The sequence below is a fragment of the Heliangelus exortis genome, chromosome 15 (assembly GCF_036169615.1).
Source record: "Heliangelus exortis chromosome 15, bHelExo1.hap1, whole genome shotgun sequence".
In the NCBI taxonomy this organism is placed as follows: domain Eukaryota; kingdom Metazoa; phylum Chordata; class Aves; order Apodiformes; family Trochilidae; genus Heliangelus; species Heliangelus exortis.
In genome coordinates, this window is record NC_092436.1 from 4,798,155 (window position 1) to 4,824,464 (window position 26,310).

The 26,310-nt window shown below is 41.7% G+C and overlaps 1 protein-coding gene across 4 annotated transcripts; it reads left to right on the forward strand.

Annotated features, from left to right (window-relative positions):
* The first annotated feature begins 2,291 nt into the window (after positions 1–2,291).
* Positions 2,292–25,427, forward strand: MAML1 (mastermind like transcriptional coactivator 1). 4 transcript variants are annotated; one of them, XM_071759052.1, is made up of 5 exons: positions 2,292–2,830; positions 12,235–13,638; positions 15,824–16,093; positions 19,031–19,145; positions 20,984–25,427. In XM_071759052.1, the coding sequence occupies exons 1-5, from the start codon at positions 2,462–2,464 to the stop codon at positions 21,979–21,981; spliced, it is 3,156 nt and encodes a 1,051-aa protein (XP_071615153.1). In that variant the 5' UTR covers positions 2,292–2,461; the 3' UTR covers positions 21,982–25,427. The 4 variants fall into 4 exon arrangements, with proteins under 4 accessions (XP_071615153.1, XP_071615154.1, XP_071615155.1 ...); XM_071759053.1 differs by having other exon boundaries at positions 12,238–13,638; XM_071759054.1 differs by lacking the exon at positions 2,292–2,830 and adding an exon at positions 4,491–4,648.
* Positions 25,428–26,310: the final 883 nt, after the last annotated feature.

The window sequence follows — 26,310 nt, forward strand, 5'->3', positions numbered from 1 at the left end:
TGCCTTTGCCTGTTGAACACCTGGTAAATACAGCTCCTTATTGCAAAAATAGCTTATACTCTGACACTGAAGATGTCATAGCTTAAGCATTGCTACAAGCTTGTTCTCAGGACTGTATTTTTATCAAGGAGCAGCTGCTATTTATGACTCAGTCCTTTGAGATGGAATAAATGTAAATGGTTTCAATTCAGCTAACATTTTGAGCACAACAAATCTGTTAATCCAATGGTTTTTTTTTAATCTAATATGCAAATTGCCTTAAATTCCTAAACAATTTGTTTGCATACATGTTCTTTCAAAGCATCAAAAGTGAACTTAAGATCATCCATCAGCTTTAACCAGTATTATATTAAAGCTAATTGTAAAACTACATTTGCTTTTGCTCAATCTCCTGATGGTCTCCTGTCTGCATGTTACAGCTTTTTTAATACCCTAGTGTATGCTTCTTAAATAATCACTACAATAAATGAAGACTTTCCAAAATGGATAGACAAGGCCAAAGTTACCTTTTATCCTGCTTTCTGTCTTGGGTGGCTTAGTTTAACCTTGGAATCACTCATTTTTTTTTTAAAGGCTTGGAGGAAAAACTGGCTATCTGCTTATCCTGAGGACTTTTAAAGCATGGCTGTGGTTTTGATGTATTGCAGTTCAGTTGTAACCTATGAACTAGGTTTGAAACTGTTGTTACAAATACCAAAAGGTGCATTTGGGTGTTTTGTGTCTCTGCACCTGAAAGGAATGTTCTTAACTGGGGATGCTGTGTCTCAAGGTGGGGGGGTTGTGTGCATGGAGAGAGCAGAACCCTAGGGGAGTAGGTGCATCCAGGGTCTGAAACACAAGACAGTAGAAATACTGAAACCTATTTTTTTTTTTTTTTTTTGGTTGGTTGTTGGGTTTTTTGGTGTTTTTTGGTTTCTTTCTAATCCTGGGCTTGATGCACAATAAAAGGGAGTTTCAGCTAACTAACCAACCTGTTCCAGAGGTGTCCTTGGGTGTGCTCTGTCCTCCCGGGATCTGCCCCATTATCAATGGTCACAGCTTGAGGCTGATGCAGTGCCAGGGTCTTGTTTAGAGGCTGAGTCCTGGGCCTGAGGAGGGATGGGTGGAAGTGGAAGTGGAGGTACAGCTCTGGTTGTCTCTTGCTGTCCTCACCCCTTCCTCAGCAGCAGGGCTGGTGTTTGTGGGGGTGTTTGGTGGTGGGGGGATGTGTGTTTGTGGTGGGGGGTGTGTGTTTGTGGGGGTGTGTTTTGGGGGTGTGTGTTGTGGGGTGTTGGCGGGGGGGTGTTTTGGGGAGGGTGTTTGTGGCCCTCTGTCCCTCCCCAGCTGTCCCCCTGTTACCGCCCCTGTTGCCTCCTCCTGTCAAAAAGGGATTTTGAGTTTTTAGTGTTGCTGAACGGGGCCTCTCCTATCACTCACAGGAAAGACCTGTCCATTCCAAAAAGGTACTCGTAGATTCAACTGGAAAAAAAAAAAAGGTAAAAACTAATCAATAAAAAAATCACTTCTGTTGGGCTTTTTTTTGTCTACGTCTTCATCTCTGGTCGGTTCAAAGAGAAGGCAGGGGAAGAGGCGACAAGCTGGCGGCTCTGTGAGGTGATTCCATTCTCTGGTGTTCAAGACTCGATTCCCACAGCTCCGTGTGACCCAAAACACGAGGATTTTCCGTTCAAACCGTGCCCGGCCCTGCTCCTTCCCCGGCTCAGCCGGGGCCGCTGTGGGCAGGTGAGCGCTGTCCCCCTCTCCTGTCAATCACCTCTGGCTCCGCCTTCCCACGCCTCTGATTGGCTGCGGCGCCACCGCCCCGCCCCCTTTCTGCGCGTGCCTTTTAAACGCTCCGGAGGGCGCCCCGGGGGCCGCCGCTCTGCCCGCACGCGCCGCCGCCGCCTGCCTCGCGGTTCCGCGGCTTCCCATTGGCTGCCGGGGGTGTCCCTCACGGCGCGTGACGCGTGACGCGGCGTGACGTGCCCCCCCACCCAGGAAGCTCCGCCTATTTATTCTCAACTCGGCTCTGGAGGGGAAAAACAATTTCAAGATGGCGGCGGCGCGGATAACAATGGGGAGTCGGGGGTTCGGGCCGGCCCGTGCCTGAGAGCGGCGGCCGCCGGGCCGAGCCGCGCCCGGGGAGAGCGGAGCGGGCTCCGGCCGGACCCCGGGACGGGTGTGCAGCGGCCGCTGGGCAGGGCTGAGGTAGAGGGGGGGGGAGCAGCGAAGCGGCACCGGCCTCGGGGGAGAAGGAGGAAGTGGGGCGGGGGAGAGCGGAGCGGGCGCCGGGCCGGGCCGGGCCGTGGGGGGAGGAACCGGGGCGGGGGAGAGCCAGGCGGGGAGCCCAGGTAAGGCCCGCGGGAGGGGGGAGGAGCGGCGGAGGTCAGGGAAGGCCCGCGGTGGGGGAGCCCCTGCCATGGCGGGGGCCGGTGTGAGGAGCCGGTGAACGGCGGCGGCCGCCCCCCTCGCTCTCCGGTCCATGGTGCTGCCCCCCTGCCCCATGGCGGAGTTCGTGGTGCCGCGGCACAGCGCGGTGATGGAGCGGCTCCGCCGGCGCATCGAGCTCTGCCGGCGGCACCACAGCGCCTGCGAGTCCCGCTACCAGGCCGTGTCCCCGGAGCGCCTGGAGCTGGAGCGCCAGCAAACCTTCGCCCTGCACCAGCGCTGCCTGCAGGCCAAGGCCAAACGGGCCGGCAAGCACCGGCAGCCGCCCCCGGCCCCGCCGCCGCCCGCGCCCCCTCCGCCGGCCGCCGCCGTCGCGGGAAGCGCCGACAGGACCGGAGCGAACGGCCTGGAGGCCGAGGCGGCGAGCGGCGAGCAGCACGGCCGGAGCAGCACGTTGATCGCGGTAAGGGGCGGGTTCCCGGGCGGGGGACGGGGCGGTCGGGGCGGCGGAGGGAGCCGGAGGGAGCCGGGGATCGGCGGGGTTGTGCCCGTCTGGCACCGGGACCTCTCCTCCGGAGCTGGCGGAGGGTGGAGGAGGGAGAAGGAGGTCTCGGTGGCTGTGGAGGCAGGGCTGAGGCTGTGCCGGCTCTGCTGCGACTGAGCAGCTGATCGGGGGCTTTATCTTCCCTCTTGTCACCTTTGGGCGTTGGAAGAGTGCGGAGAAGCCAGGGGATGGATCTCTGCGGGGGTTGCAGGCATCCAGAGCAGCGTTCTGTGGCTTGGTTAATTCACCTAAAATGTTCCCGCAGAAACTGTCGGGGGAGCACGAATGCTGCTGTGACTTTGGATTTTTAATTTTTTTTAATTGTTTGCTAGTTTATGCTTTTAATTTAAGCTGTTGGGGTTTAGTGGAGTCACTTGATAAGGATATGCTTATTACTGAGGAGGAATTTTTAAGCCACATAATGTCTGTTAATTCTGGTACGCATTGGGGAGGATTTCATTGGAAAGGCAGCTGCTTATTTGCCTCTTGCTCCAGTGGGTGTGAACACCACGGGAATCCCACTCCACCCATTAAAAACTGGCTTAGTTTCTCTGGCTTCTCTAGCATTTCTGGTTGTCAGGATATATTCATACAGCCTTGTTTGTATATCAAGATAGTTATTGCTTAACTTACTCGGAGCCCTTTAAATATACTGCTATGTACTAATGTGTCAGTAATGTAGGTTAGTAGGATAACCTCTTAAATGCTGCCTGTCTTAATACCCGTGTTAAAACCAGGTGTTTCTAAATGGTGGCCAGCATGAAAATGTCTGTAAAAGGGGATACTGGATTAGCCTGAGACATTTCCAGGTTAATATATAAATTAAACAATTTTTAAGATGCTCTGTGTGTTCTGTCAGGTTAGAAGGGAAGGAGGATGGGATTCTCTGCTGACTTAGACCTCGTTTAGTTAGTTTTTAAAACAGAATCAGGTAGAGGTTACTGTGTACTTGGGTGTGACTGGACACAAGGTAAAATAATGAAGCATGGAGTGCCTCAGTTGTCATCTTTAATGTAAATAATGTGTGTGGTTTATAGTACGTACAAATTGAGTTCAAATTATATTCAACAGAATCGTTTCTATCCCTGCTAATACACGTGAGAATCCAGGGCTTGCTGACTTTTTTGAAGATGATGATACTTGTGTCACAGAGCACTTCAGGTGTTTGATAACAAAAGCTACTTGAGGAAGAGAGAGCTTGTGCATTCTTGACAGTGATTCTGTTGAACTTTCTGGGCAGATGGTGTTTAGTAGATTGATCTTGAATATCAGCTTCTGCCAAAAAAAAAAAAAAAGACTCAAATTTGTATTTTATTATCCAAAGATGTGATGGGATTCCTGTTTATCTCCTGTCTGGGCTCTAAGGCTTTTTGCCTATGGGGCTCTATCCATTAATAATGCATATTTTTGTTACACACAGAGCTCCCTAACACATCAAATCCTTTTGCTTAAACTGCCACCACAGTCTTCATATTGATCTTCTAAAAGAAAGATGTCTTTAATTCATTGGTGTCTTTTATTTTCAATTGCTTGGATGTGGATTTGATCTAATTAGCATCCATTATAATGAAGACTCTGAAAAGCAGTGAGGCTCTGAAGGACACTGCACATCTGGGGAAGCCCTTCTTGTTCAGGAAGCTGCTGCCAGTGGCCAATTTACACAACAGAAGAGGATTTTAGTGTATGAATGACTCCTCCTTGTGCTGGCCTGCTGTTTCCTTCCTAGGAGACATGACTGTAAGCTTAATTGCTGCTGCTGATTCATCACCTTGTTGCTAGGGTATAAAGTTGGTTTGCTTAGTAATTCAGGTTTTGAAAAACAACAACAAAAACCCCTCTGCTGCTAATTTTATTCCTTTGGCATAGAAGATACCTCTCTGGGCTTGGTATTTTACTTCTAGCAATCATGTAGTTGTTATCAAGACCAAGCATGTGCCTTGTATGGGAAGGACACGAGTTTGGTTTACAATATTTGATAAAGTTTGGATGAACACCAAAGTTATCTTGTTTTAAAATATCTTGGACACATTCCTTTCAAGAGAATGCTGGTAGATCAGTGCAACACACATTCTGTCAACCATCATTACTGTTACTATGCAGAGTTCTTCAGGAAGATGCCTTTTAACCTTCTCCTGGAAGCTGGTACTTTGTGTTGAAAGTTCATGAAGCTTTTATTTTCACCCTTGAAAGAGAAATCACCTCATGTGAAGCTAAGGGGTTTGTGATCTAGTGTCAGGGAGCTTGTATGGGAAGGATGTGAAGCTGCAGTGCCATGGACAGTGTGTGCAGTCCCAGATGCTGCATTTCAGATCATCTGCCAGTGCCTAAGAGGGAACAGAATACCAACACCACCTCCTTCTTAATGTCTTGTGAGATGTTTAATGTGGCCCAAACCAGGTATTTTCCATTAGTCTCTTGCCTGTTTAAGATTCTGAAGCTGGATGCATCTTGCTTGCTTGCAGTAAGGGGTAGATTCTTTCCTTTGCTTTCTTTCTAAGTAGCTCTAAAATTTGAGCCACAGAAGCCAAGAGATTCCAGCATTGGTACTGAAATACCTTAAATGATTTGTGGCACCATGTAGACCAATTTGAAGAAAAAGATGAAAAAATTATAAACTTCTGATTTTTTACAAGATTTAAAGACCATTATTTATTAGGAAATGCAGATGTTGACATTTACTTCCTATTCCTGTTGTTTAAGACTGTTCAAAGTGGAAGCTACTTAGTGTTTGGATAATGTGTTGTTTGTTGTATTGATCTTGTATTTTTGAGAAACAGGTAATTTCGTAAGAGACAGGACCTGTCTCCTAGAACATTTTTTTCCTCTTTGCCAGGTTCTGATTTCAGAAAGTTAATTCTAAACAATGCTGTCAATAAAAAAATCATTCAAAATGATGCTGTTTAAATTCTCTGCAGCAGAAAGACATTCTTCCCTGTATTTCTCAGATTATACTGTAGCATATCACTGAGCACAACAGAAAGTGTTTCGCTGCCATGTGAATGAGAATGGCAAGATCTGGATTTTCATCTCCACTCCTTGTTTTATGATGTGGTCTCTTGGAAGGAGATCTACTCCCTGTGTCTCACTATTTTTTTTTTCCTCACCTGAGAGCAGTTGTGTAGCTGGCTTGCTTTGTCTGGGACTACCACAAAACCACAAACAGTATTTCTGGAATGGGCAGAGAAGGTCTAGTTGGTGGCCTGTTTTGGGAATGCTTTGTGTTAAAGCTGAAGAGCAGACCAGCATTTATTTGGGAGCAGTAGGAGTTTTGACATTAATAATAGGTGAGTTCTTATTTAAGCAAAGTCACCAAGCAAAAAGTTTAAAAAGAAATTTAAGGAGAGCAGTACAGTGATTCCTGGTTGAAAAGACCTAAAGTAATTAAAAAAGGGAATAGATTGCCTGGGTTGTACTGATGAGCATTAATAGCTTTCCCCTAACAAATCTCAGGCTGGTATAGTAACAATTCAGAAGCCCTCATTTTTGTGTCAGTTGTGGTACAGGGGTGTTAAATCGTGAAATTACGTTTTACCACAAAAATAGCAACTTATTTCCACGTTATTTATACATAACTACAGCAGCAGTGTAGTCTTGCCACCATTGTTTGTTTTTGCTGACAAGTCTGATAGTTTGTTGCCCAACAACTCAGACAGGTTTTTCTTTGTCTCCTGTGAATTCTGTGTGAGGTATTGTTGTGTGTTTGAAACATTTCCCTTATTAGATTAGTTAGATATGCAGAGATGCTTCCTAAATTGTAAGGCTCAGGGAGTGACTGATCTGCTCCTGCTGTTTATGTTCAAGTGAGGTGGAGGATCCGGCGTTGCAGCTAAAGGCACAGTGGCTTTTTTTTTTTTTTGCTTTTTTTTTTTTTTTTTTTTTTTTGATTCAGCAGAACAATTCCTGTAGCAGAAGCTGCCCCTTGTGACTAATGCAGACTTGGGATATTTATAGACCTGCATATCCACAGCCTTTCTTCACTCCAGCAGGCAGTCACCCAAATACAAAAGTCTTCTGGAATTAAAGGCAGAATGAGAATCAGTCCAGCAGTTTGGTTCTGACAACACCATGGAATGCAGGAACACATTGGGTAATAAAATGCTTTCCTTGCAGGAGCAGTGCAGTATTGGGAGCTGTGGTAGATGCACAGTAACTGGGGAGTCATTACTGTGTTGTATAGTCAAAATATTGTGTTTTCTATCTGAAATTCATACTCTACAATTCCTGATAATTGTGGTGTTGTTCCGGTTTAAGAGGTTGTCTGTCTGTCTGTCTGTCATCTTTGCTGCTTTTGTCCTTGGCCAGGCAGGAGAGGAGAGTCTGGGTCTGCAGAGGACCTGCTGGAACCTCTGGTTCATGGGACCTTGACTGTGCTGCAATGCTACCACTTCCATGGCAGAAAAATCAATACTTTGTTTTGGTGTCCCCTGCTAGGTGACAGTGCTGGTGTCTAGCTAGGAGGCATATTAGAGATAGATATTTATTATGTTTCTGGAGTAGTATAGCATTTTGTCTTTGAAAATGACCAGCATTATATGTTTCTTTTTGGTATTTCATAACAAATCCTTGCAGACATAACTTGATTGTGAGACTGAAATTTTAAGATTACTGTGAATAAAATGCAAAAAATGAAAGTTCTATTGAATCCTGTAAGAATATTTTAGTATCTAGAACAGGTGCTTGAAAAAACTAGACCAGAACATTATATGGAGCCTAAAAGTGCAGTGTAAGAACCAGATTCTTAAGAAGTTTTGTTTCTGCAATGTTTACTATGTATTTTTTCAGAAAAAATGAAACTTGCACACAATTTCTATTTTTTTGATGTATTTACCATCTTCAGTTATGGAACTCAAAGTATAACAAAATCTGCATTAGGAAGGATTTCTTACTTTCAGGCAAACAATGTGAACTAAATTTTCCTACTTGTTACATTCTAACACACTGAAATGTAATTGTTTCCATATTACTTAAAACTAGTTTCGGAAATTGAGTGTTTCACACTGATGTTTTGATTCTTGGAATAATATTTTCCTTTTTAAGTGAAAAAACAAACGAACAACAAAACCCAAACAGCTTTGTACCATTGTGATTCATGCCCCTTTCCCATCAAGGCAGTAAGAGGGCACTGCCTCATGCTCTGAAGTTTTGAACTCTGCCAGTGCTAACTCAAAAGTTGTAGATGAGGTTTTAAAGCTTTTCCAGTTTCTTGTTGGACTCTTGTGGTAGTTTGTGGGCAAGTTGTATGAAATCTGCCAACTTGACCCTACATTGAGACCACAACACAGCTGAGCATTATTGCCCTAAAAATGGTGTGCTTAAGACATTGAATACATCTTATCAAAATGATAAAATACATCTTACCAATGAGTGCTGCCCATTTCCTGATGGAATCCCTGTCACTGGACTGAGGTGCCTCCATCCCTGGCATTGTGGTCCTGTGTCCAGGTCAGTGTAAGATGTACCTACTGTGAGTGACATGATCAGAGGTGCCTGTGTTGGACACCCTTTTTGTTGTGATGGATAAGTAAGAGTATTTACTGTAATTTTGAGGACTGTCTGTTTTGCTCACTTGAATAAAATGCAGCTCTGATGGTTTGATATGAGGATGTGCAGCCTGTGGCCCTTGAGGGGCTCTTTGAGAAACTTTGTGTCCTGTCTTGGGCCAAAGGACTGAGACTTGCATATGTTCTTTTCATTGCACCCTTCCTATATTGGTTGAAATACTTTGGATAAATACTACTGGAGTAAAAGTTTTAGGAAAGCTAAATAGCTGAGTTCTTGGAAGTTGCAAAGTTGGGTAGGTTGAGAAAATGGGAATAAGTTTCTGTATGTGATCTTTTGAGAGTGGAATAAATCAAGTTGATTGATTCTGCTAAGGAAACCATGAGCAGCATACCAGAGGGCCACTGTGCCTTGAGAATGATAGTGGACTGTAAAATTAAAGCTTAAGGGATTTTGTTAGTAGCAAGGTATGCTTTACTTTGTCAGTGTTTCTTTTTTGGCAGGAGAGAACAGGTTTTTCTTGCCTCCAGAACTCTCTTGGAGCAGCTTGATGTGTAGATAGCTCGCAGTCTGACTTGTCACATGCTCCTTGTTGTTCTTTCTCCCAAAGCCAGATTATTTGGATAGACACAGACAAATTATGGAATAACTTAATTTATTATTTTTCTTTTAGGAAATAGGGAACTGAGCTAGCACGTAAGAAATATATCTAAGAAAGGAATTTTATAAGAGAAAGTGTCATTATTTGCAGAGTAGTTATCTGAATGTATTTGGTTTGAGATTTTCAGATTCTGGTGCTCAAAATGAGAGACGAGTAGGTAGAAGGTATCAGGATTTATGTTTCTAATGGCAGAGGGGAAGTAACCTGTAACTTTTGGCTTCTACAAATTTTTGTAGCTATGTCTTCTTGATAAAGAAAAAGAGAGCAAATGGAACACACTAGTTTAGTGTTCAGCTGGTTGGCTGGCAGTATTGTAGCTAGCTAACTCCAGTAATATAAATATCATTGTAGAGTTAATGCCATGAAATGTAAGTGTGCCTTTGAATATTTTTAATGTGAATGAGCATGCAAATGTAGCTTCTAAACCTCAAACGTTGTGTCCTGATTGTGAACTGGGCCTCAATCTTTTCTGATACAGATAGAAAATAAGCAGATTTTCCTCCTTCCCATGTGTCTGTTGTGCACATACATGGTATGGTATCTTTCAAATAATCTTAGATACAGGTGAGGTGAAGCAAGGCTGGAAGGAGTCGCCCCAAAATTCGACATCATTAGTGACTTTATCAAGGTTTTGTTTACATACAGTTTTAGGTGAAAGAAGGACTTTGTCTAGAGCAATTAAAGGAAAGTTATCACTAAGAATCAGGTATCTGAGCATTACAAGCATTAAAACCCATGCAGATACAAAAGCTCCTAGGTTTTTTTATTGGTGGAAGGAGCCTGTGGTAGAGATCAGAGGTCTATATCTTGTTTAGATTACAGTAAGTGTATCCTACAGCATGGATGGTTTAATTTTAGACTAGTTAGTTGTATAGATACTGCAAATGGTGTGTGTGGTACAGTAGCAAATGCCTTAGCACAGATGAACTTTCAGAATATTTGTTCAGCAACCCAGGTGGGTTTTGCAGTCTGTGAAGAGCCCCATTTGGTGCCTATGCTACCAAAATCCTAATTGCCTTGACTTCTCTGTGTGAATTGGAGTTACAGCAGTGAGCCTAATGGGCATGTATTCTACTCTAATATAGAAATCAGCTTAAATGTGAGAAGAATATACACGGTGTTCAAAAATAAGTTGTTACTTGTATGTCAGTTTTCAAGTAGTGCATTTTTCCCTAATGACTGAGAATAAAGGAGGATCCATTCTCAGACTCTGAGTGATTGACCCATTGTACAACTTTGGGCAAATTACTCATCTACCTTGAGCTTCAGTCTTCCCAGTTGGAGTATGAAATAAACAATGGGAAACTTGCTGAAAATCCAGTGTTGCAATTCAGTTGAGGCTTCATCACTTTCTGTTGTTTTGCCATTTTACAGAAAAAAGTAAAATTCATTATTTTTTCAAGTTAGTATTTGAAAAATTTATTTGAAAAATTTATTCTAGATCTGCTACTCAGAACTGTAGACCTAATGTTCTAATTAAGGGAATTCAAGTTCCAGCCTCCTTTCCAAATGTACATCTCACCTTGTCCTGTGAGGTCTTCTGCTGCTGTCACTGCTCTGCCATCTCCATGAGCCCCCTAGGAGATCACAGTCTCCTGAGAAGCTTCAGTGGATCCCTCAGATAAAAATTTTGCTGCTACCTATGCAAACATTATACAAAAAGTGTTTTTTTCAAAGATGAGCTAACTCTAGACTGTTTGGAAAAAAAAATAACCACAACAATTAACTGAATGAGTCCTTCTGCCCTTATATTGAAGAATTTTGTTGCCCAGGCAAGTGCTGTAGAATTCTTCTGATCATTTATGCTGGCTCTACATACAACTGGAGTGCTGAGATCTTGAGGTTTCCCATTTGTTCTTGGATGAGACATTTTCCCTAAGGCTTAGTGGACTGCATTGTGGAGACTGCAAGTAATATTAAAATAAGCATATTTGTCTTGAGGTCTGTTTAATGAGCTGGTTTTCTGCCATCTGAGAGAACTGTTGGGTGAACCACTCCTCAGCTGGGTGGCTTTTTGGGGAGATTCTCCTCATGTGTCCTGCTGAGAAGTAGAAGGCATCTTGCAGAGGTCAGGGAAGCTGGTGACAGCTTTTGCTCTTCAAGCTCCCTGCTCTGGTTGAGCAGTGTCCCAGCCCTACAGGTTTGTGTTAGTAGTCCCAGCACAAGCAAAGCACAGCTTTTTGATTTTTACAGAATTAATCGGAGGGAAGGAATAGTTCAGTCATCTTTGATGTGTGCCTGAATTCTGTTTTCAGGTGTTTTTGAGATCGCTAGAAAGGACTTTATATTTGAAATAATACTGCCAGGAAAAAGGCCAACAAAGGGCTCTCAGGCTCTTTGAGAGCCCAGCCAACTTGGTTGGTTGCTGTACCCTCTGTTTGCTTCTAGGTGGCACCACAAGAAAAAGAATACGTGGATTTCCAAGCCCTGTGAGAGGCCAAATGTTGAGCTGGTTGGGGCTCTGCTGGTCACAGTACAGCGAGGGCCAGATGGCAGATGCTTCAGGAGAAAGGAGGAAAGAAAGAAAGAAACTTGCTCTGCTATGATAGAATTGTCTGAACTGTGAATTTCATTTTATAGGTGTGAAACAGTGGTTGCTTAGTGACAAACTGGTTTTGCTGTGATGCCAAAAATGTGATTGCGTACAAAGTTTATGTACAAAATTTTATATAGTTCTTCTCCAAAAGTTACAATCACGAGAGACATGGTTGTCTTCTTCTCTAAATATTTTAATGAGAGGCTGTTTTATAAAGCTGTCTTACAGAACAGTTATCCCATATGTACGTGGGCCAGATAAAATACAGGTTTTTATTCCCATCTAAAATTTGAATCCTAGCATTCTTCACAGTTTTTTAATTTTGAATAGGAAAAATCATAATATATTTGATTCACAGCCCTTTCTCAACTTTTTGACACTGTTATCAAAGTATATGGCAGCTTTTGGTTTTGTTGGGAGGTGAGTGCTCTGTTTGATACAGTAAATATTTTTTTTAAGTTTACCCTAAGGATTCTAGTAAGGAAGTCATCTCATACAAATCTTACCAAAGCAAAGAAGTAGCCTTTTTAATGTTTTATTCAGAGCTAGAGAGTGGTCTGATGAGAAATAAAAGTCCTAATCTGTGAAACATAAAGCTAAATAACTCAAACTTTCCTCTTTTTCCAGCAGCTCCATGAGACTGTGAAAAGAAAACTCGACAGTGCTGCTTCCCCTCAGAATGGAGACCAGCAGAATGGGTATGGTGATGTGTTTGCTGTGTCCAAGAAGCTGCGTCGTGATGATGCTCTTGGTGGAGTGAGTGGTTCTTCCAATGGGATGCCTCCTGTGTCTCCACTCCATCATCTTGACAAGAAATCTGGCAGTGGAGATACCTTGCAGCTTAATGGAAAACATCCAATGGGGCTCGATGGCATCAGCAAGAAATGTCTTCCAGATTCCAGCCTGCAAATGAATGGAGGTGGAGATGCTGAGGACTCATTTCCCCTGAGTTTGAACAAGGAGCTGAAGCAGGAGCCTGTAGATGATCTTCCATGTATGATTGCTGGAGCAGGGGGTTCTATATCTCAGAATAACTTGATGCCTGATCTTAATCTTAATGAGCAAGAATGGAAGGAACTTATCGAGGAGCTTAATAGATCAGTGCCCGATGAAGACATGAAGGATCTCTTTAATGAAGACTTTGAAGAGAAAAAAGATGCAGATTCTTCAAATTCAGCTGCACAGACTCCATTGCCACAAGATATTAACATAAAGACTGAGTTTTCCCCAGCACCCTTTGAACAGGAACAGATGGGATCTCCCCAGGTGAGATCCACTTCATCAGGTCCAGCATTTATTGGTGCTGCTTCTGTACCTGTGAGTGCCGCTTCCCCAGCGGTCGCTAATTCTCAGGCCATGTTTCAGCCTTCCAATCAGTCAATGACTGAAAATCCTAATCAGCCTATGATGCAGGCATCAAACCACTCTCAGAACGTCCAGAGGCCTCTCCCCAGTGTGTTGTTACCTGGAAAGGGTGCGGGAAGTGCCAAAGAAATGTCTTCTGCTCATCAACTGCAGCAGATTGCTGCCAAGCAGAAGAGAGACCAGATGTTACAGAACCAGCAGCAAGCTTCACAAGTCCACCAAACAAATCAGATGTCTACGTGGCAACAGTCTGGACAATCTCATAGTCCACTGGCTGTCCCATACACCATGGAAAATCCCACCAGCCCATCAGTTTACCAGCCTGACTTCAACAATCAGAAAATCATTATGTCTAACATGGGAAATAAAAGCTCACCAAGAGCCGCAGGCAACTACCATGTGAACATTTTGGGTCATCAGCAGAACAGCTTGAACCAGAACCCTGTGAACAGTCAAGGCTCTATGCTAGACTATGGAAACACCAAACCTCTTTCACATTACAAAGCAGAATGTGAGCAGGGGGTGGCAGTACCTGGTCAGAGCAAGACTCCCATGCTGTACATACAGCAGCGCCAGCAGGCACCTCTGCCTCATGTGAGTGATGACCAAAATGGGATGATCCTTTTGAAGACCAAGTCCATTTCCTACCGACTGCCACACAGTCAGGTGAATGCTTCTGAGTTTTCTTACCTTTGTTTTGTAGCAGATTTAAGGTTGTGCAAGAGGGTGCTGGATAAATAAGGCTAGAGTACACATTGGTGTTGTTTCAAAACACTTGCCACATGATTGTAAATATAAAGATTATTGTATGCAATAAGAAGAGATAAGGATCAAGAACTCAGTTTTCCAGTTTCTAATACTTGTTTCTAGGTCATGTGGTCATGTGTGATTTCCAGCTTACTATATTTTGTGGTCAACAAATTATGTCCTGCTTCATAAAAGCTTCTATTTACAAAGATAAATAGATGCTTTGTAAACTTTGGCCTAAAGTAAAACTGTAGTGTTAAATAGTGTTCTCAAAGAAGCTTTGATTTCTGTACCTTCTTTTTAGTCCTTACTTGTGTCAGAGTTTATAAAAAAGGCATGCCTTTGGTTGCTGCTTTTTTGAAAAGATGAAAGGGGTGGCTGCATTCCTGATTTCTTGGGTCTTCCTTGGGGCTTGTCAAATCTAAGAATTTGTTGTTGGGTAAGTCTCCTGGCTTTGGGGAAGTTTGGGTTAAGAGAGAAATAAATCTTTAAAATGAGTAATAGTGATAATTGTCTGCCTGAAGCAAATGCTTCAGGTTTTCTTGTAAAGGAAAATTCCAGAGGATACTTCTTTGCCTTATATGTAACTGTTACCACAGATATGTTGCAGGTGGAAATTTATGTTATGAAGGGAGGTATCCTCGCTGGGATTCTGTAACATATGCTATCAATGCACATACTTGTTGAAAAAAAAAAAAAAAAAAAAGGTCTTTCTTATAAGGATTATTAAAGCTGGGGATCCAAAGCTACTAATATGTTCCCAAAACAAAACAAACAACCCTTGAGAAAGATCTGATTAGTCTGTGATCAAGACCACACTGTCCAAATAAAAATCTTGGCTCAATGTGTGCTTCATAAGGCACACAAAAAAAAATTAATCTCTTTACAAGCTGGCAAAAGTAACAGTCTAAAGACATTTTGATATAAGAAGGGGGAGGGCAGAGATGACTGTGCATGTCTCATCTCCCCCTGGGTGGAAGCATGAGGGTGACCTTGCATCTGCACTGACATGCACTGAATTAACAGAAATACTGACAAACTCTTCTGGAGAATTTCTCAAAGCTTACATACAGAACAACTTAGCACAGCATTACCTATATTTGGCTCATGATTTCTTACAAAACTGCAGAGGGTGAGAATCAACAGCCTAACCAGTTAGCTGAGTTAGAGATGAAGCTGTGCTTAAAAATTATAAGAATTATCAACTTTCAAATGGGTTTGCTGGTATAAAGAAGGGAGTATTAGATCTTGAATTATGATCATTCTGTATTATTTTTGCTTATTCCAAGTTCCACTTTCCAAAAAACCCCCAAACTTATGAGAAAATAATAATAATACTATTAGCAGGGTTATCTGTTGTAGTATTGTTCTGTGGGGAATATGGTGATGACTGGATTGCTGGAAAAATATGTTAATATCCATTTTGGTCAGTGATAGCCTTCAAATACTAAAAAAAAAACTTTAGGAGGGGAGGCATAAACGCTTGTTGAATTTAATGTTGACAGCAGAGGCAGTATTTATTTAATGTTTTGTATGATGAAATGTAGTGTTTGAAAAGCTACCAAAGTTGACTGAAGGTGCTGTGTTTGAAGTGCTGTTTGTGGACAGGCACTGTTCCTCTGGCTGAGCAGAAGTACACAGAGCTGGACTCCCCTATCAGAGCTGGACTTTGGGAAGTACCTTGACACAGAAGCTGTGGAGCTTCTGACCTTGTTGTCACTTATGTGTCTGGTACTGTATAGATGGATTTTTGGCTGTCTTCAATCAGCTGAACTGGAAACTGCATCATACTTTTCTGTCAGAAGGTTCACAAGTGAAAAAATTATTCAGAAAAATTTCCAAATATAAGGAACTTGAGTAATTTTTATTAAATAGTGTAATTGTACAAATAAGCAATAATTGTCAGTCTGCTTTTCTGGGATGGGTTATGATTCCCTTCCTGGTGTAGACTTTGTCTGTGAAGTCTTTCTTCCTATCCTGTAAAATGATCAGAATAATGCAAATCATGGTCATCTTTACAAAAGTGCCTTTCTCATCTGTGTGTAACTGTGTAGTTTCTAAGTCCTAGAGGGCCAACCTCTTTCTGTTTTTCTGTGTTCTGCAGGATCAAAACCCTTCTCCTAATGTTCCTCGTGTTCCTGTTTCTGTCCCGGGCCCTGGGGTGAGTGCCCAGGCTCCCAATGTCTCCATGGCAGGTAACCACAGCAACTCCCCTTATCTCAGCACTCAGCAGCAAGCAGCAGTGATGAAGCAACACCAAATACTGATGGACCAGCAGAAGCAGAGGGAGCAGCAACAAAAGCACTTGCTCATGGAGCAACAGAAGCAGCAATTCCTGATGGAGCAGAGACAGCAACATCTTTTGGCTGAGCAGGTGAGGGGGGCCAGCAGTCATTTTCTCCATGTGCTGCTTTACTGTGGTGGACTGAAAGAAAATTTGAGATCTTGTCAGGTAGTTATCACATTACAAAATAAGGAAATGTAGACTGCAGGGCACTTTGGTATCATAAGTACAATTGTTGCTTTATTTTTCTATAAAAGTAACTCAAACACATAGCACTTGATTGCTGAGGATTATTTTTTCTGTTGTTACAAGGCTCTGTGGTGAATGAAAAGGAAAAAATGAATAGAATTGAGTAGTGTATAAATGCAGGACAATACCTGCATTTGTGAAAGAAAAAAACACAAATGAAATAGGAGCAAAAATAAAATGAAAATTTGGAATACTGCTGATGTGTTCTGTAGAGCTTTAAAAAATAAAGCAATGAGCAATAAACTCTAAGGTTATTGGGCTTTCTGCCTCTTTGCCCTGTGAGATCCACAGCAGTTCATGTTTCAAATTTGAACCCATCTTTCACTTTTTTATTTGGGGAAAATAAATACACATCTGCATCTGACTTCCATCTTAATCTTATCCTGCCAAAAGAATTTAACTTTGTCCATCAGACTGCAGAAAGCTGCTTTAGAGTCTGTCAGGGAAATGAGCTCCTTGTGTGAACCTTCTGAGCTTTAAAACTTCTCCAAGTCTTTCAGCTGGGAATCAGCCCAAAGGGTGTCATTTCTGTAATCAGTGCTTTTCAGCATTTTTAAAAGTCCATGGAGGCACATTCCAGGCACTGGCACTGTGAATATAGAGGAATTATCAGTGTCTGATACAGAGGAAGGGGAAGTTGAATATTTAAAGTTTTGTGAGACCCAGGGAGAACCTGGTATTTGTATCTTTGGGGAAAAAGTGTCGTGATCTGAACTGCTGAAGTTTTTTCTTTGAAGACAATGAAGGGAGGGGCAGGCAAGGAAGAGCTGTAGAAAGCATTGTCTTAGAGGATAATTGGAAAAAAAAAGTCAGTGGCTTAATGAAAAAAAAGCCACTGAGAATTAAAAAACAATAAAAAATATTAAAATTTAAATGCTCAGGAGTCCTTCAACTAATAACAGTTCAGACTGTGTCATTTCTTTAATTTTCAGCACTGCTAAAAGGCAAAAAATCTCAGTGGTCTCAGCTTCAGAGTTGGGAGTTGTCCTGGTAGACAGGATTTTAGCTTGAATAATAGTTTGGAAAATAAAGATAGTGAAAGAAGGTCCAGTAATGGTTATGTGTGTGGCCACCTTAAATTTCATGGCAGCAACTTTCCATCAGCTTATTTAAGAAAGAAGGAAATTACATAGTCCCCTCTGAATTGAAATCTTGATTGGGGAGTATATTTCAATGGGGAGAGGGTAGTAGAATCTGCAGTATTGTGGAACCCCTTCAGTTCTTGACCTGGCATAGATAAAAACATAAGAATGTGCCTGGCAGTGTTTTAAAGAAAATTGCCTGAACATCCTGTGATAGAATAGTTTGGCTTGGAAGGGACCATCTGGTTCCAACCCTCTGCCCTAGGCAGGGACAGCTCTGCTGCATCTCTGTGTAGTGATACTGGGAAGCTCATCCCAAGCTTGGATGGCTGGGGATGAGCTTCTTTGGGGCTGAACAGACTTGGATATTGCATTTCCCACATTTTTGGCCTTGTGCTGCCCAGTCAGGTTAGATCTTGTTAGCATTCTAATTTAATATTTATTTCTTTGGATACACATGATGGAGGATGTAGTTTTAAGAAAAGATTTCTGGATCAGTCCATCTGCCTTTTGCAGGAGAATTAAGAGTTTCACATAGCTCTAGTGCCATTCCCTGCAACACTGAAGCTTTCTTTGCATTTGATATTCTGCATCTTTTTTTCTTTTTTCTTTTTCCTTTCTTTTTTTTCTTTCTTTTTTTCTTTTTTCTTTTTTTTTCAAATCCTTCTGAGGCAGGTTCTGTCGTTCTTCATTTCTCTCAGAACTGTGGCATTTCTCCTTGGCTTCTGTGGTCAGCCTCTTTCAGGTTTGACTGGTCCTGCAAGTAGCAGGTCTTTCTGTCAAGCAGCCTGCCCTTTTCATTCCTCTGCATGTCTCAACAGCTTCCTGGTTGTAGACATTTCAGAAGGATGGTAGTAATGCAGATCAGCCTATTTGTTACGTTGGACTAGTCCCTTCTTTAAAGGCTTATTGCTTGTGTCTTTACCCCTGTACTCTTGGAAGGGAATTTATGTGCCCTGTGCAACTTCAGGTAAGTATCACTCAGTAGTATCACTTTAGGTAATATCACTACTTGGTTAACTCAGAATTTTAGGCCAGTTGAAGATATATGTGGAAGGAGAGCCAGAAAGGCCATGTCTGGCAGGTTTTATGCTGCAGAAGCAGGCTGTTCATGCTGCCAGGAGCCAAGTGTCCTGTTGGTATCTAAACCTACCTACACTTAACATTTCCCTCAAGACTTTAAACTTCATTTTCCCCAGAAGTTTCTGAAAGAAAATTTTCTTGTTTTATTTCTCAAATGTTCTTACTGTATACTGGTTACAGGTTGAGTGTGCTTTTAGAGAGGCAAGGTTATTTTGAATAGTTGGGTTTGTTTGAAGTTGATTGGCTAAAGTGGTTTTGAACAGTGGTAACAGAACTTGTAAAGCTTCTGTTAGAAATGTAGTTCTGCAGTTTTCCATAATCTTCTAGGAAGACCTAGGCTTGTATAAGTTTGAAATCAAGACCTAGAAAAAGAGCTGGCTCCTGTATTGTCTGCTCTGGTCCTTTTGCCTCCGAGTAGTCTTTTCACTCACCAGATTAAATGGACTGTTTGAACCATGGGAACAAAAGTCTGAAGTGACTTTACAGTTGCTGAAGCCCCTTTAATTACCATCTCTGCATGAGAGCATGCAGATAACTTGTTTTTATCCAAGATATTCCCCCATGGAAACAGCCTGACTTGTCCTCTAATCTCCTTGCTTTGGGCCTTTCCTAGGAGAAACAGCGGCAGCAGCAGGAGCAGCAGCTGCAGAGGCATCTGACCCGACCACCTCCCCAGTATCAGGATCAGCCACAGAATCCCTACCAGCAACAGGTTGGGCAGTTCACAGGTAAATGAATGTGGCAATTGAAATAATGGCAGAAAAAAATATCAGGATTGAATAACAAGGTGTCTTCAAATTTTCTGAATTGGCTGGCTTACAGATGTTTACTCTTACTCAGCTGCAAATGAACAGCTTCCCCTTTCCCAGGTATCTGGGACAACTTAAGCTTCTGAGTCTTAATATTGCTCTGGAAATGTGTAGAATTCTTATGTACCTTTATTGTTTTAAAGGCTTTTTTATGCTACCATTTCCCTTTACTAGTTGTAAGTTACATGTTAGTGTTCTGTATGTTTTTGTTTTGTAGGAGATGCAGCTGGGTATGTCTGCAATGCATTAGCACTGATAAATTAAAGATGGTTGTTACTGTTCAGCTGGAATAGCTTTATGAATGTGAAGAACTAGAGAACAGTAAAAACTCATCTCTTTACCTGAAATATCCTTACATCAAGAAGCCACTTGTCTGTTTTCATAAACCAAAAGTACAAATGCTTATTCCCTTTGTTTTGTTTCCTTACTTGCTGTGTTCCCACAAAAATAAATACTGAGGGGAAAAGATGCAAATAGGAATGTGATGCTCTCACATGTGATGCTCTCATCCTGTTCAAGGTGTTCATGGCTATTCAGTGTCTGGGTTTAGTTACTGAGCTGCAAAACTTGATACCAGTACTAGAAGACTGTGTGTTAACACAGCATTCTTCAAATATCACACTGAAACATTTTTTTCTCCTGCCAGTTTTCTACAGAAATACACCTGTTAGAGCATGTTTTTCTATAATGAACATCAGTATTATTAAAACTATTTTTTTCTTCTAATGATGATTGTAACTATTTTTTTTTGCATCCCAAATCATGGTATATGTACTGCCTCTTGACTGTACTGTTCCAGTAAGATGCTTTCCCCTGCATCCTAATATTGGTGGGTTTATGGTATGCTTTGTTGATAATGAAGTTGATATAATTTGAATTATATTTGAATAAATTTAATTTTGAAGGAAGGATGGAACTTAACAATAATGAGCCAATATTCCTCAGCCATCTTAAAATACAAAAAAATTCTGCAGCTTCCTTTTTTGGTTTGAAAGCAGAGAAAGTACTAGGGTAGGTAGGTTTCCCATGGAAAGGGGATGGTTTATGTGCATTACACTTCACAGTGCTTTTTTATCCTTTTTTAGCTTTTAATAGAGGGCTGTTTCTTCTGCAGAAAGAAACTTTTACTCAGAATTTGCAACAGCAAAGGATGTTTTTTGGTTTGCTAATGTTTGTTTTTGCAAATCATCTTGCTTGTTTTTCAGCATCATATATTAACATAGTGAGTATTTCATTGTGGAAATCCAGTAGGTATTTGATAAAAAATTTCTGAAAGTTATATAAATAGAAGAAATTTCTGAAGCTGTGGAAACACAGGACCAGAAGCCCTACAGTTGTACAATATGAGATACATGGAATCACTGATGTGTGTGTGCAATAAGTGGTAGTTTTTTAGCAGCCTAGCAAATCGTGCATGCACTTCAAAGTATGTGTGTACACCTTTGTTCACAAAGAAATATCAGAGTCCTGCCTTTAAAGCCTAATTTTTTTTGAATTGGTGATGCTGAACTCTTAGAAGTGGTATTGAGATTTTTTAGGACATTAGTATATCTGTGTTTGAGATCAAGGCGGAGGTGCTAACAGGAGCAACAACTGACACTCTTTAATTAAGCACTGCTGTTGAGTGTGTGTTGGTTGCACAGGTTGGTTTATACAAATGCAGCTGCATCTCCTTTCTGGATCGTAGCATCTACAAGTCTAACTTGGCTGTAGTTGAACCAGGGTGTTTAATATCCAAAATATTTTTTGTATTTCAGGGTCATCTTCAGCCATGCCTGGGGTCAGTAACTTAGGACAGTCCAGCTCCAGTAGTCCACGGATGTTTCCTCAGACCCAGAACATGATTCAGATGGGACCTGGACACAGTTCTGTTCCTCCACTCCAGTCGGGCTCCAGTCAGCAGGACAGGGGGGTGACTCAGTACAACAATCTGCAGAACATTCAGCGAGGGGGATTGTACAGCTTGGCCTCTGGTATGACACAGATGGTTCCCCAGCACGCAACCCAAAGTGCCAATGGACAGACACCAATGCAGAGACAAGGCAGCTTGGGCCAGGGTGCTGCTGTTCCTGCTGGGTATGGGCAGAATACCTTAGCAAACTCAAGCATTTCTCAGCAGCACAATAAAGGTGCACTGAATCCAACCTTATCTAAGCCACAGATGGCCAGAGTACCAGCTGCTATGGGGGCTCAAAACCCATCTTGGCAGCAGCATCAAGGTATCCCTAATATGAACAACCAGACACAAGCAAACAGTGGCTTAGGACCGTTTACTGCCAGCTCCTCTTTCCACATGCAGCAAACTCATCTAAAGATGGCCAACCAGCAGTTTGCCCAAGGAATGCCTCAGGTAAGCCTAAGCACCAGCAGACCCATGACCTCTATGAATGCTGCTGTCTCGGGGCAGATGCTGTCCTCATCCTTGGGGGCACAGCAGCGGACAAACCCTCCTCCTGCACAGCAGCAGGTGCCCTCACAGCAAGTCCTGCCTGGCATGAACCAGACTGTTCCAGATCTGAATGCTTTCAACCAGAACCCAAATCAGCAAATGTCCAACAGAAGTAATCTGCACTGTAGTCAAGGGTACCCAGTGAGGACAACCAGTCAAGAGCTGCCTTTTGCCTACAGTGGCCAGTCGGGCAATAATGGACTTCAGAACTTATCTGGTGACACAGATCTGATAGACTCTTTGCTGAAAAATAGGACTTCAGAGGAGTGGATGAATGATTTGGATGAGTTGTTAGGGACTCATTAAAATGGGGCCAGGGGTGGGGGTTCTACTTCTCTAATTATTTCATGAAATACAAGCAACACTTGGACCAAAAAAACCTGTGGCATTGAGACTCGCAGGCATTAGAGGTAAATGGTTGGGAAAGGCACTTCTCAACAACTCACTTCTCAGAGAGTGTTGATACTTGGCAGCAGTGACCACACGAGTCTGCAGGGCACTGAGCTCTGTCTTGGTGTCTCTAAGGAGTCACACACTTGAACAGGTCAAAAAATACTGTGTGTGTCCTAGCCAGCCTTTCAGGAATCTCACTTGCAGTGTTCTAAAATTAAATCTTTTAATTATTTAAAAGTAAAACAAAATTCCACAGAAATAGTGCAGAAAGAAAGCAGATAGTTGCACAAGTTTTTTTTAGGGCCTAGTCTCCTGCAGCTATTATTTGCAATTGTTATTTGTTTGTAGATTGACATGGTATTATAGTCCTGTCCATCAAACTTCTGACCTTTTATTTGAGAAGAGGCTTGAGTATGCTTGCAAAATGTTTTGAATTGTTTCTTTTCCCCATTGCTGAAGCATGTGCCTGTACTCTCAATAAGCAAGTGATATTTCACAGTAAATATTTCTAGATGCTGGTAATAGATGAAAGAAAGTATTAAAACCTGGCCAGTTAGTCTAGGTAGTTGTCTTAATAGATTGTAGTCTTTTAAGCTGCAGTTTGCACTCTTTTGTAGAGGGGCACAGTTCTTGGCTTATACCTTGCTGTGTTTAAAGGGGGAATTTCTTACAGGACAACTTTTAAACTATATAGGTTTAACATGAATTGTAAAGCCATTTACTTTGCACCTGTTTCTTCATAACTTATTTCCAAAGGTAGTTGTATTTAAGTGAAGGCTTTGCTTCATGACAGCTCATCTAGTGTTCTTTGTTGTGAAAAGTAAAACTAACTTTTGAGATCAGTTCATTCCCCAAAGCTGGCAATGACACAATGAGCACAAGACTTTCTCACTTCTGAATAAAAATGAGAAATGAAGATTTTGGCTGAGAGGTGAAAAGTCCTTAGCAGCAATAATAGCACAGGCAGCCTGGGAGAATACTTGGATCAGGGTTGCTCCAGTATGGAAGTCTCCCCCTTTAAATACTTGGTGTTTTCTTTTTTTTCTTTTTTCTTTTTTTTTTTTTTTTTTTTTTTTTGTATACTGGGTTACGAGTTTGATAATCTTTCTATAGACTGGTGGATTTACTTCTTTAATAACCCCTGAAGCAGATGCTGGTTCTTCAGGTCAGCCCAAGGAGACCTCTTATCATATGTTGGGGTCAATCCCAGAAAGGACAAAAACTGCAGTGGGAACAGTCAGTGTTCCAAAGTCCTTACTTTCTACCAAAAAAATACCCTATCCACCAACAAACCACCTTGCCTTAACCTTTATTTTAAAATTAAAATAAAGTTGAAAGCTTTTGTTTTAAATGCACAAATACCTCTTCCCTTTTAAAATCCACTTTTTTGGGAAACTCCTTTGAACTTTCTAATCAAACCCAGCATTATGATTTAAGAGCAATTTCCCTCAGCAGCCTGGATGCTTCAGGAGTTTTCTGCACTGCAGAGATGCATGGAAGAGGGCTTTTTCCAGAGTGGGTGAAGGGAAGTGAAGGATAACATTAATTTCAAAGAAGGAAAATATTTTACTGTATCTGCAGCTCCTTTATGAGACAATTTGCACTTTTTAAAAAAACTGCTTTTTAACACTAATACTTTTAATTCTTTCCAAATATGCATGGAACATGGGTTGTGTCCAGCACACTGACCTGGTGTCGTTGAATTGCTCTCTGTTGAACAGATTTGATGTTGTATCATGTTGAACTGTTGGTGAAAGATGTGTGTTGATCAGAGGATCTCCCACCATTGAACAGCTGATAGAACTTCACTGAAGCAGATTTAATCCCCTCGTAGAGCTTTTGAAAGGATAACAAAAGATTGGATGGAAAGATGAGGCTGTGAGTGACTTGGGTTGTTGACACTTCTGATATTTTCTAGATTAAGTAGTTGAGATGCAAATAACTGATGCTAACTTTTCTTGTACTGGCAATCTAAGAGAAGAGCTAGTGAGTTTGGTTTACTGGTAAGTTAAACCAAAAACTGGTCCAAGGTAAATGTTTGTTAGAAGAGTATAGATAAACTAGCAATGGCAGTGACAGGAGTGTTTGCTGTATTTTTATTTTTAAAGGTTAACTTTGCACCAGTGTGCCTTCCCTTCCTGTTGGGAGTGCTTGGGACCTCATAATTTCAAGTGACATCCTTCAACGTCACGTAGTTTTTTCTCCCCCTTACAAACACTTGAGAGACATAACAGGGTAGGATTCAGCTTTTCTTTCTTCCCTGTCGAGTTTGTGGTGAAATCTGCTCCATTTTCCAGCAGGTTTTGCACGCAGATGTTGTTCTGAATAAGTCAGAATCCAATCCATCCAGTTGTGATTCCTTAATTAGAGGAAAGAACGTCTGCTGTTTGCATTGTGACTACCAGAAAGGCAATCCAGGAAAATGCAGATGTGCTCTTTCCTCCACTGTTTCTGGAAGCTAAGGTGGATATTGCCCTGCTTGACCAGAGGGTTTGTTCAGGAAGGTATCTACATTTGATAACAGGGCCTTTTCGTGGTACTGTTGAACTAAAATTAAGTGTGATTCTAGGCAATCTGAATTACAGTGCCCACCAGTCTTCATTTGTGAGCAGGATCCAAACAGCATTTAACCTGACAGAACAAACAGTCCCTGTTTCTGGTTTTGGGCCCTGGCCACATAATGTGATCAGACTGTTGGAGATGTGGCATCACTGTAACAAAGTGGAGACAGTTCAATGGAAATGAAAATATGGTTTAGATGTACATGAAGTGCATGGGTAGGGCTGAGCTTTGCCTTTCTGCCCTTGAACATGTAGCTGTCTGTATATGCACTTGGGCTTTCCATTTGCTGCAGCTTCAGAGCAATAAAAATGTTTCTCCCCTGAACTGTACCTGGCCGGCCGCCCATGGCTTTATTTATAAACTGCGGTTTTGGTTGGGTAGGAAAGGAGAGAGTGTCACTGTGCAACATCCACTGCCTTCCAAAAACCACAATTCAATTGAAAAGGGTGCTCAAAATTTTGTTATACACATTTCCTTTGTGTAAATAAATGTTTACAATTTTATATTAAAGATTTGAATAAGAGTTAGATCTTCTGACTGTATATTTTTTACTTTTTATAGATTTTAAAACTATAATTCTTTATATATGTGTTTGGGGGGGTATTATGGTAAGTTTTATGCTTGTAAATGGAGAACAGTTGAATTTGATGCTAACCTTTATGAATTTTTGTCATTGAAATGTATAAAGAGTCCATTAATCCCCTTATTCTTTTACTACAATTACTGGTGCGCACCAAAAAGAAATCCTTCACTTCTGTTTTATCATTATAAAATAAATATTTTGCTAGTGTATTCAACAGACATGGTGTGACTTTATACATTTGTGTGAGCTGAGCAGAGTTCAGCATTGTTGTTCATAGTGAAATGACTCCATTCCCACACACAGTTTTGGTCAACATAACTGGACAATGAGACCTTAGAAAACTTTCCTTTGAAAACAAGACTTTATGCTACATCCATTGCTTCTGGCTTCTTTTGGTTTCTATGGTTTGTTCTGGTTTGGTTTTATAATGCAGGTGTAGGTGTTGAAGTAGGAAGTAGGACTGCAGACTTTGTTGTTATTAGTGAAAAAGAGGTTATGGACTACTTTGTGCAAAATTGTAGAGTTCCAAAAATATGTGCAGGTTCCTTCAAAATATCAGGCCTTGAGAGGTTTCAAAAGTCACTGAATAGATGTGGTGAGTTGAAGAGACTGGAAAATAATGCCAGAATAGACCTTTCAGCCTCTGCTGGATTTGTTGAGCCTCTTAAGACTCTTCAATGTCTTGGTTAGAAGAGAAGTCAAGCAAAGTATTGTGTCTCCATGAGTGCCCAAAGGAGCCTGGCTTTAGTGGTGTGTGTTTGGATGTTCCTGTTAACAAGTTATTACTTGATTAATTAGCCTGAGTTGAACATTTCAAAGCAGTTCTCATCATGAATCAGCAGTTGCAGCAGACCCAAGAATTCAGCCAGTTCAGCAATATTTCCTGTTTGTCAAGTGTGCCCCTTATCAAGTGTTATCTGGTTCTTAGGTTCTAAACTAACATCACAAATCTCTCCCAGACACAGATCACAGATGTAGCAGTAGTGATGGCAAAGGATTCCTTGTGACAGGTACATTTCTGTTCATTTTACTCTAATTTCAAGCATCCCCTTACTTAAAAAGGATTTTAATCAACTTCAAACACTGAAGGATGATTC

What these genes read in the sequence shown, in the direction of transcription:
- MAML1 (XM_071759052.1), top strand. Translation starts at nt 2,462, where the DNA reads ATGGTGCTGCCCCCCTGCCCCATGGCGGAGTTCGTGGTGCCGCGGCAC. An exon ending in GGAGCAGCACGTTGATCGCG is followed by an intron (nt 2,831 to 12,234) that starts GTAAGGGGCGGG and finishes CTCTTTTTCCAG; the next exon opens with CAGCTCCATGAGACTGTGAA. An exon ending in AACATCTTTTGGCTGAGCAG is followed by an intron (nt 16,094 to 19,030) that starts GTGAGGGGGGCC and finishes GGCCTTTCCTAG; the next exon opens with GAGAAACAGCGGCAGCAGCA.